Raw genomic sequence first — 11,117 nt, 5'->3', positions numbered from 1 at the left:
TAATATCTTTAATTCAGTGTTTTGTCATATCACCAAGAGTACTGTTATCGCGATAAATGCCATGAAACATCGTGATATTGTTTTAGGGCCATATTACCCACCCCCATCCACCACACCTGTCCTGTCTACACCTGAATTCCTCAGACTTACATAGACACTTTGATGGACTCCATTACCCAGAATCCCTCTCTAAACCTTTGTTAAAAATATCACTGTAGAAGTGTTATCTAAAATATGTTAAAGTGCAAAAAAATATGCAAACTACAAATAAAACAGTGCGAGCAAAGACAAGAATTGCTTATTAGTGAAAGCATGCTGGCAGAACATGCAGTCAAAAAGAAAGAAAATGTAGTTTATCAAAGACATGATCATTTTGATAATGATAAGTTTTCTTACTTGAGCACGGTCTCTCATGAGGAGATGAATCACACAGCCAATTTGTCAAATCTAGTGTATTTCCATTCTCTGTGGTAGGACAAAAAAAATCAAATATTATGAAATTCCAATTACAAACTACATTAGTTCTAGCATTCTTTAAAGTCTTTAACACCTCATCATATCTGCCTACCTGAGCAGGTAATGCAAGCAACCTCATTGCGATTATCACACCTGTTCTCCCCCCAGGAAGAAGATGGACAGTGCCACCGAGTGGAGTCATGTTTCCTACATTTTACATTATCCAGCCAGTTAGGAGCTGATTCCACTCTTGCTTTAGACCAAGACTCACTGCCAGTTCTTCCACAGTTCAGCTCTCGACAGATCAATTTTGCCGTTTCATCAGTCATCCCATTTACACACACATTCCCCCAGGTTCCATTATAGTACACCTCCAGATTCCCCTCACAGCCCTCAGTCAGTCTGATCTCTTTATACTCTGGCGGGAGAAAGATAGCTAGCTAGTTATGCATATTGATTTAAACGTGCAAAAGTTTCTTCTTTAATTATTCAAAATGTACCTCCAGTTGTACATAGATAGGGCATTGGTACTTGATTACAAGATCATTACAAACTGAGCAATTCAAGATACGAAGTACCTGAGCACACGACTCCTACATCATCCTTGTGTCCACATTCATCCTCTCCACACAGCTGATATCTGCAGTTCCACAGAGACGCCTCGTTCCCCTCACACTCCACCTCATTCAGCCATATGGGTCCAGTTCCAGATCCAAACCGGGCTGGTACTGGTACTGGAGCACTGAGGGCGACTCCACACTGCAGCTGTCTGCAGACCACCTGCGCATCCTCAATATCCCACAATTCATCACTCACTGTCCCCCATGATCCACTGTGGAAAACCTCCAGCCTTCCAGCACAGTCTCCCCCAGAACCAACCAGCCTGATGGAGCTGTGGACTGTGTTAGATGTACCTAAAATTTACACAAATACAAAAGATGTTTTCAAACTCCTTTCACAAGATATGTGTTGTGTATATGTACTCATATTTGCCAAATAATTATTCTCAAATGTTCGAAAATATGGATAATAGAGGCACTTTTGCATGTTATCATACATACAAATAAAATTATACATTTATTAACTGTGCAATGCTTACCAGACCAGGTGATGTAGAGCTGTACTGTGGAGCTGCAGTTAACTGCTTGTGAGCTGCTGCAGTTCCTCAGATGAGCTTCACTCCCAGAGCAGTTGAAACCCGTCACACGCATGTAGCTGTGTTCAGGACTGGATGAAGAGGAGCTGGAGGTGTTGGGTACAGAACCACAGCCCAGCTGTCTGCAGACCACAGAGGCCTCAGACTCACTCCAGGAGTCCAGCAGAACTCTCCTCCAGTCCTGCCTGAAGAAAACCTCTACCTCCCCCTCACACTCCATCCCTCCAGACAACCGCACTCCTCCCTCATGAGACGCTAGAGAAGAACCTGAAGAGAAAAAAATATATTACTTGGCTTAAAATGAGGGAGTAATAAACTTTCAGTTATTTATTATACTGCAACTGTAAGATCTCACCACTACAGATAACTCCAGCATCCTGTTCATGAGAGCATGCAGTTCGACTCCATGATGAAATGGGACACTTTAACAGGTGTGTTTCGTTCCCCTGACAATCAAACACATCAGCCCAGATCCGGCCACTCCCCTCCCCAAACCAGTCTGACCCCAACACAGCCACAGAACTCCCACACTTCAGCTGAGCACAGAGGACACTGGCAGCTCTCATATCCCAGCTTACATCACACACTGTACCCCACTCACTGAGGTACTGGAGCTCCACTCGACCAGAACAGGAATCTGAGCCGTTCATCAGCCGAGCCTGAGTGTGACCTGAATTTACAGAGGAAAAACAGTAGGCAACAATAATACAATACAATAATAAAAACAAAAATACAGTAATTACAAACTACTTGCTCACAGTTTAGTACTAATCTAAATCTTTTACAAACATACTTCATCATACCAGAGCATCTTAGTCCCACATCCTTGTTGTGAGAGCAGTTGGGTTTCAAGGAAGGAGATGTCTGGCAGAGGTACATATGAGATTTGTTTCCTCTACACTGAAGCTCCTCTGACCACATCTGACCCTCTGCTCTACCAAAAGCAGCTGCTCCCAGAACCTCCACAGGAGAACCACAGCCCAGCTCCCAGCTGCACACAACCTCTGCATCCTGCTGGTTAAAGTCAGCATCACACACTGGAAGCCAAGAATTCCGATGAAGCTTCTCTACTCTCCCAGAGCATGCGTGAGGACCACCAACAAGTCTTCGCTTGTCACCTACAGTATAGTATTTGTGTACATTGATCATCAAAAAACACTGCACCCAGAAGAAAGCATCAGATTACAAGGCTAGTCAGAAGAAAGATGTGCTATGCCATGGCTAAACACACTGACAGGTCAATCAACTAATCCACTAAAAAGTGCTGGATACTGTTGGACCCACGATCAGCACTCTACCACATCGCAAAATCACATTAGTGAAAGCACATTAGGAATGCCACACATCTGATATGTCGCATTACACACTGTATGTGTAGTTCCTTAAATATTACTCATCTTAGTCTAAATGAAATAATTTATTATTCCTCACACTGCCTGTAAATCAATGGTAGACATTAAAAAAAAAAAAAAACATACTTGTAGTTTTAGAAAAAAAAATAAGACTTTGTAAGTTTCTTTTAAAATGGTCACCAAAAACAATTCAACATAGTCAAAGTCTAAACATTTTTTCATATGTATAAAACTTTTTGCTTTTTGACTTCTCTGCAGCACTCCTTGTAAACTTAAAAAGTCTGGTTTGCCCTCAAGGACATAAATGACAAATCAAATTAAAGGTTTCTTAATGTTTTAATGTCTTAATATCTTTTTTCATAATATTGTGCAATACAGAAATCAATCAAACTGGTGGATTTGTGTCTCCGTCACCTGTCTGTTATCTGAATTTGGTGGATGTGTGTTTTTGTCAGTGTTTTGTGTGAAATTGACAAAAGGAAGTGAAATACCTACCAGAACATGCCAGTCCCACATCATTATCATGGGAGCAGTTGTGTTTGAGTGAAGATGATTTTGGACAGAAGTGAATCTGTGATTCGCTGCCTCTACACTGAAGCTCCTCTAAACACACCTGACCCTCCCCTCTACCAAAAGCAGCTGCTCCCAGAACCTCCACAGGAGAACCACAGCCCAGCTCTCGACACACAACCTCTGCACCCTGCTGGTCAAAGTCAGCATCACACACTGTGATCCAGCTCTCTCCATGAAGAACCTCCACTCTCTCAGAGCAGCGAGATCTGCCCACCAATCTGACTTCTACAATGTGTTTATAAGAGCAAAGAGAACATGTACGTTAATATTAACACACAGCATTGGGAGGGCTGGGAGGTTAATTTGAATAGAAGGGAATTAAATAATATGGGGCAGTGATTTTTATATTTTGCACTTTTCATTAACTGAAATACAAGGATTTTAAAAATATATATATATATTATTTCTTAGTTGCTAATTCTAAACCAAAGCATTCAAAACCACCTCTGTAATAATCCATTTATTAAGTGTATGAAAGTGAATTTAGGTTCAGGCTTAAACTTTTCATGTTACAAAGAAGTTTTTTTACAGGGGTGTATATAAAACAACTAACAGTTGTTTAATTAATTCAGTACATTCCAACACAGGCCTCATCACATTTGTTTACATCTCTGTGTAATATGTTTTATTTTTTTGCATCTTACCTGCACAAACAGCACCAGCGTCTTCATCATGATTACATCTCTGTCTACCCCAATCATACGACCTACAGTTCTTCAGTGAAGACTCTGATCCAGCACAGTTAGCATATTCCACCCAGATCGGTCCTGATCCTGATCCAAAGCGAGCTCTCCGTGGTGCATCTATGGCTTCCCCACAGCCCAGCTCTCTACACACCACTGCAGCATCTCTCATATCCCAGTAATCATCACACACTGTTCCCCAATGTCCTCTATGAAGAACTTCCACTCTCCCAGCACAGCGACTCCCACCATCCACCAACCTCACACTGTTTGTGTGGAGAAAAAAACAAACACACTGATAATCAGAGAATAATTACACTTATACTCAAATAATAATACTCAAACAAGGCTGAAATACATTTAAACCAAATCATGGACATCAAAAGCTCCCATTTAGAGATCATAAGAAATCAGTTCACTAATTTGTACTTCTATAGCAATACTAAAATGGGCTGACTGGATGATAGCAAAGTGTAAATCACATGAATGTAAGATCAAAAAGTAAATATATACTTTTCAATTAAATGCCACTTTCAGCATGTCTGGTTTGGTGGGGGATCAGTGATGGTCTGGGGAGGCCTGTAGATGCCCAGGCCTCTACAGGTTAGACAACAGTACCCTGTCTGCTGTTAGGTATTGAGATGAAATCCTTGAACCCATTGTAAGACCCTACGCTGGCGCAGTGAGTCCGTGGTTTCTCACGGTGCATGACAATCCCCGGCCCGATGTGGAGAAAGTAGTTAAGTTCTTCGAGGATAAAGGAATTTATACCATTCACTGCCTTTCCAACAACATCCTAACAGAAAAAGAGGCCAGTATACATACAGTCCACAAAGTTAGTTTAAATATGCTGTATATATTATACATTATATATATATATATATATATATATATTATTTTTTTTTTGTTTGTTTGTTTCTACCAGTATATTATACTTACCAGATGTGACGAGAGTGACAGTGGTCAATAGAAAAATGAGTAGAACTCGGATGTCCATCTCTTGCACACACACTGCTCAACTCAGCAGCAGAACAAGCTTTACCTCTACTCAGCCAGATAAGACTCAAGAACCTGAGAGACAGAGAGAGAGAGAGAGAGATTCCCCACAGCCGCCAATCACACTCACTATGACCTTATTAGAAAGAGGAGAGGAAATTATCAAACATTTTCAGTGACAAATCAGAAGAAGCTTTTTTTTCATTTCGCCATATTTTTAAAAAGCGTCAGCACTAATTAACACAGCTCCACCTCCTTGTGTCTGTGTGTGTGTGTCTATGGGCAAAGGAAGGTACAAAGTCAGCTACCTTCTGGAGACAAACTTCAGAGAGAGTAAACACACAAAATACAGCATTAAAGCTGCACCTGCAGACAGCAGATCCAAACACATAACATCCACCATGAAGATAAGTCACAGTTTCTTTTAACTACACATACAAACAACTTTTTTGTGTTTCTCATGCTTTTACAGAGTATATAAAACTAGTTTTAATCCTGATTACAGAAACTCTGATTAAGTGTGGGAATATTGTGGGTTCCCTGTGAACTACAGCAAGGCTGGTGAGCGATGGACCAAACAAAGACGGTTTGTCTGCCCTGTGAGGCGGGTGTAGGGTATGTTTGTGGAAATGCATCTAAGGATGCACCTACTACTCTACTGATCACAGCAGTTCCAATTACAAAATAAAAGTCCTGTTCTCTGGAGTATGCACTCGTGAGCCAAACTTACCAAGTTCGTTCTGACAAAGTACAAGAGTCCAAACTTGCTTAATCTATAATGAGAAACGGGCCGACTCTGGCGCTGCCAGGAACTTGTGAGCCCATGGGACCACGAGGGTGGTTGAGAAAACCTTTATTCTCTCTGTAATGATTAATTTATTTATCTAAAACAGTATGAAATGCATTAATTAACTGAAACATGTTGCTCAGTGTGCTTTTAAAAATGAAAAAAAAAAAAGAAGACACATTCTTTATAGGTGTGAAAAAAAATCACACTTTATTATCATAATATAGAAAACCATAATAATGTATGCTGCACAGACATATATAGATATATTTTTGATTAAGGTGAAAAGCAAATATAATTTGCATGTTTACCATGTGTCCACAATAAATCGTACGTATTAAAATATCCAAACCTGTTGTAATGTGTGGGCTCTCTTCAGCAGGTATGATATCATCATAGACCTCGCCATAGTTTTCTGTAAAAATTAAAAAATGCATTGCAGCACAGCAGCATCAGGATGATGGCAGCAAGACACTGTTACTCAAAGACTCAAACTTTTAAAATACTAAGGGGTTTTCAATGTATTGGTACTGTCGCCCTCTGCGATCAGAACTGGTTGACAAATCAAAGTGTGTCCCTTTAAAAAAAAAAAAAAAAAAACTCCCACACACCAAAGGATATTAACTCACCTCAACATGCCTTTTGCAATCCTGTAGTTACCCCTGGCCAATCCTAAAATCACTATTACAAACTGTACAGTAGGCAAGACATTGTTTTTAACTTGTGCCAGACATGGATATACTGGAGTAGTCAAAGATAAATTGAATTTAGCATTAGCATTACCCGCTAACCACGCTCACTATTTCCCCGTTCAGGGGTGAGTCTTATCGGCCTGAAGCCTGATGCTAACTGCTAAAACACTTCAGAACCCTACACATATTGCATGGAACTTTTTTCTATAAAACAAAATATATATATATGTTTTTTCTTCTGCATTAAAAATTCTAACACACATTCAGTATATGTCAACTTACCTGAGAGAAGTTCCTCATCTACGTCCTCATATCCTGAATGCTGATCTTCAGAGATTAAACTTCCTGTTAAAGGAGATCAGAACAGTCAGAATGCCAAAGTTCAATTATTTAATCAAAATCTACAGCAAAAAAATGTATTTGTAAGTCTGAAAATGAGATGAGACTTTAAGCCCAATCCCATTTCACCCCATGGCCCTACCACTTACCCCAACCATTCTTTGAGTGTAAAGGGTGAAATCCTCCCCATAAGAATTGGGACAACACTTCATGCACCAGATACGTCATCAGAAGCACTAAGGTTCAGTAACCTAGCTAATTTTATGGCATTGTATGTCTTCAGAAAGGTTGGTGATTAAGGAACAATTGTCAATTTCTTAATTCCTGTTATGGGGAGCTTGGATTAGCTTTCATTTTATTTAATTGTTCTGTTCCGCCTTAAATGATGCAGCCTCTGCTGTCTCTTGCACCATTTAAGGTGAAATGGGAAAGTTGGCTAACAAACCCCATCCCTTTCCTCTGCTTTTTAACAGCAGTACAGGCCTGAATTGATAGTAACAGATATGTAATTCTTCCTATTATAGTCAGTGGAGTAACACATTATTTTGAACCTGTAAGATAAGGTAACAATGCTACAATTGATTTACTGCATGTAGTTTTTTCATTTATAGTCATTTAAACACTCAGAATTGCTATTTGATATCTGACCTTAGATCCACTTTAAATACTGTGAGAAGACTGCCTTCAGTGAAACTCTCTACATATAATTTACCTCTTTTAGTATATCTGTTAGTGACACATTTATGGTTAATCTCTTCATAGACTGCCTCAAGCAGAGTCTTCCTCCTCGCCTTAGAAATCACTGTGAGAAAGAAAGAAAGAAACATGGAGTCAGTTCAGTAGAAGAGAAGACTGATGACAGATTGAAGGACTAATGATGATTATAGAAAGTACAGAAAGTGGATTTTAGATGATCTCTAAATCTCCCTACCTCTCCTGAGCACTCTGTTCTGATAAAACAGCACAACCAGAAGCACTAAGGCCAGGAAGAGCACAGATCCCAGAACCAGGAGAGACACTGGATAGATGTATGGAAAATTAGATGATGGATTATTTGAAGGAGGGACTGTCTTTTTCTCTGTTAGCTGTGCTGGTACTGAAAACACAGAATAAAAACACTGTTGAACACTGCATAGTGTTGTTTAAACTTAAAAAAAAATCACAAAAAGGAACTAATTAAAAGAGTACCTGTGGTGTAAGTTGTAGTTGTTTCAGATGAAAAAGGTAATGTGACAAATATGTCTGAAAGAAATATCATAAAAATGGTCAAGAAAAAGAGGTTACAGAAGGAGAAAGAGATTAGAGCAGCATTATTTAGATATGGTATTTATTGTTTTTGTGTTTATTGTCTTTGAAACAAAATAAGTATATGGCTGATATGGTAATATTGTAGGTATTTTCAAAAATATTGTTGCATTATTGTCTGCCAATGTTACTTAGTGTATTTATCAGTGTTGTGAGCCTAAATCAGCCATAATATAAATGCTATTCTCCCTTTTACAGGTCAGAGGAGCACAATAATAATAATATTGAACCTGACTGAAATACAGAGTACACTGCTTAACGTAACCATAGTTATCTTAAGAGAAGTTAATACTAGATTAAAAAACGTTCTCGCACACCTGCACAGGTGACTCCAGCACTGTGGGAGCAGCCAGTGTGGATCTTCAGGGAATGAGGACAGTCCCACAGGTGAATCTCATCCCCTCTACACTTCACTCTGTTCATCCAGATAGTTCCTCCACCAGAACCATCAGCAGCTCTTCTATTAGCACTCAGCGCCGGCCCACAACCCAGCTGCCTGCAGACCACCTGAGCATCCCTGATGTCCCACAGATCAGCACATATAGACCCCCACTCAGCATTATGATACACCTCCAACCTCCCAGAACAGATTTCCTCTCCTCCTCTCAACCTAATAGGCATGTAATCTACATCACACATGAACAGACACATGAATAATATTACATTTTTATAACAAAACTACAGCAAACTGCATTAGTGTTTTTATTTAATCAGTTTTCACTCAAATCAAAGATCAACTGATGAAAAGGGAAGTTTAGAATTATTTGACAAAACAAGTTAGAATGTAGGCACGAACAAATCTGATTAATATGTATACTTATTCAAGTAGTGAATGGAGTGGTAGTCAAATATTCGTACTTGAGCACTGACCCTGGTTTGGAAATAAGAAGAATTTTTGAAGGTTTTCAAATGCAAGCTGTTTCTTCTCTCCTAGAAATGGAGACACATGCTATAAATACTACAAAAATCAAATCAATACTACTAAACTCATTACTAAAATAATGATCTCAGCAATAACAATTGAGAGTTTCAATTGAGCGGCAACCCCCTCATTTCACACCAACGCACAGAATTAAAAGTCAGTCTGGTTGTGCTGATTTTCAAATAACACCAGGCATTCTAACAGGGCGCACAGGAAACTTCAAGCTGCACCAGACTGCTCTTTTTCTCTAACCCCACCAAACTATTCCAGCAATGACAAAAACAATTTTTTTTCGGACAGAACAGGCTCCTATTAGTAAATGTACACCATTATTGTAAGTCACTTTGGACAAAAGCATCTGCCAAATGTAATGTAATTCAATGTAATATATCTTATTATTTCACTCACAAATGTAATTTTTTCTGATACACTTTACACTTTTTATTAAAATGTGTTCCCAGCATGACCAGATGAGTGTAAAAAGCACAGCAAGGTGTAGCTTGTAGTCCCAAAAAATCTCAAGCAATCCTGCACACATACATTGCCATGAAGAAGTATTTGCCCCCTACAGATATACTGATATTTTTCTGATTATTAAAAAAAACTGTAACATCAGACAAAGATAACCCGAGTAAACATAAAAAAAGCTCATTTTAAATTATCAGGAATAAAGGAATTTAAAGAATTTCTTGATTCTACAGGTCTGGCAGTAATCAGGCCTGGTTGAGTTAAGTGAAACTGAATACTCATCTATCCAAAAAGTGTAATTAATCACATTTTATTTTTTAGGGGGTGTTTGGTAATTTTTTTTCCCTTAATAAATAAAATGATTATTTAAAAATTATTTTATATTTACTCAGGTTGTATACACTTACACAGGGAAAGAGGATGAGGAAAAGTGAGGGTGATCCGGTCACCACAACACTTTCTTTCAACACAACTTTCCATGAAAAACTGTTTTACTCATGCTCATCTACTACAAAGAAAAACAACATACCGGAGCAGGTAATGTGAGTCACCTCACTGCTTCTATCACAATTGTTCTGACTCCAGGATGAAGATGGACAGTGAAACAGAGTAGAGTCATGTTTCCTACATTTTACATCATCCAGCCAGTAAGGAGCTGATTCCACTCGTGCTTTGGTAGCTCTCTCAGTCTTAAATCTTCCACAGTTCAGCTCCCGACAGATGAGACCCATTGTTTCTACATCCATCCCATTGTTACACACATTCCCCCAGGGTCCATTATAGAACACCTCCAGATTCCCCTCACAGCCCTCAGTCAGTCTGATCTCTTTATACTCTGATGAGAGAAAATGCTTTATGTTAGACCCTGGAGTTTTCATGTAGTTTAAAACAAACTTAATGAATCTACACTATTAGTTAAAAGTTTTAGAACACCCCCATTTTTTTGACATTTTTTTAAGCTCTCCAGCCCAGTTAATAACCTGAAATGGTACAAAATCCAGTGTGCTCAAATGGTAAAAAAGTTAGCAGTGCCAGGGCCTTTAAACAGAAAAGGATCCCAAAAAAGTGTATATTGTAAAAAAAAAAAAAAAAAAAAAAAAAAAAAAAAAAAAAAAAAAAACCTGAATATATTTGTTTTAAAGAAAGCTTTGGAAATTGGCGCAAAAATAAGAATAAATTAAGTCTTAGTCTGTAGTAAAGTTAGAAGAGAATGTGTTACTGCACTCTACTGCTGACTTTGTAGTAAGTCATAGCCATAGTGGCTAATCCGCCATTTTGAAAATCATAACAAAAGATTTATAGAAAAACAATAAAAAAAAAAAAAAAAAAAAATTTTTTTATTCTGACTTTTTTTGTTGGTCAAAATATAATTAAATATCTAAATTCTG

General features: G+C 38.5%; 1 protein-coding gene across 4 annotated transcripts; it reads right to left on the bottom strand.

The window, feature by feature from the left end:
• Positions 1 to 4,870: 4,870 nt before the first annotated feature.
• On the bottom strand, positions 4,871 to 10,675 carry LOC125781180 (antigen WC1.1-like). Of its 4 annotated transcripts, none has more exons than XM_049464470.1 (10): positions 10,259 to 10,673; positions 9,198 to 9,269; positions 8,657 to 8,965; positions 8,223 to 8,276; positions 7,966 to 8,130; positions 7,747 to 7,836; positions 6,978 to 7,040; positions 6,356 to 6,418; positions 5,160 to 5,291; positions 4,871 to 5,016 (listed from the first exon to the last, which is right to left on the bottom strand). In XM_049464470.1, the coding sequence occupies exons 1-9, from the start codon at positions 10,605 to 10,607 to the stop codon at positions 5,284 to 5,286; spliced, it is 1,173 nt and encodes a 390-aa protein (XP_049320427.1). In that variant the 5' UTR covers positions 10,608 to 10,673; the 3' UTR covers positions 4,871 to 5,016; positions 5,160 to 5,283. The 4 variants fall into 4 exon arrangements, with proteins under 4 accessions (XP_049320427.1, XP_049320430.1, XP_049320429.1 ...); XM_049464471.1 differs by having other exon boundaries at positions 4,872 to 5,016; positions 9,210 to 9,269; positions 10,259 to 10,666; XM_049464473.1 differs by lacking the exon at positions 9,198 to 9,269 and having other exon boundaries at positions 10,259 to 10,675.
• Positions 10,676 to 11,117: the final 442 nt, after the last annotated feature.

The sequence above is a fragment of the Astyanax mexicanus genome, chromosome 15 (assembly GCF_023375975.1).
Source record: "Astyanax mexicanus isolate ESR-SI-001 chromosome 15, AstMex3_surface, whole genome shotgun sequence".
In the NCBI taxonomy this organism is placed as follows: Eukaryota; Metazoa; Chordata; class Actinopteri; order Characiformes; family Acestrorhamphidae; genus Astyanax; species Astyanax mexicanus.
Note: the sequence above shows the minus strand (reverse complement) of the source record. Positions and strands in the feature narration are given on the sequence as shown.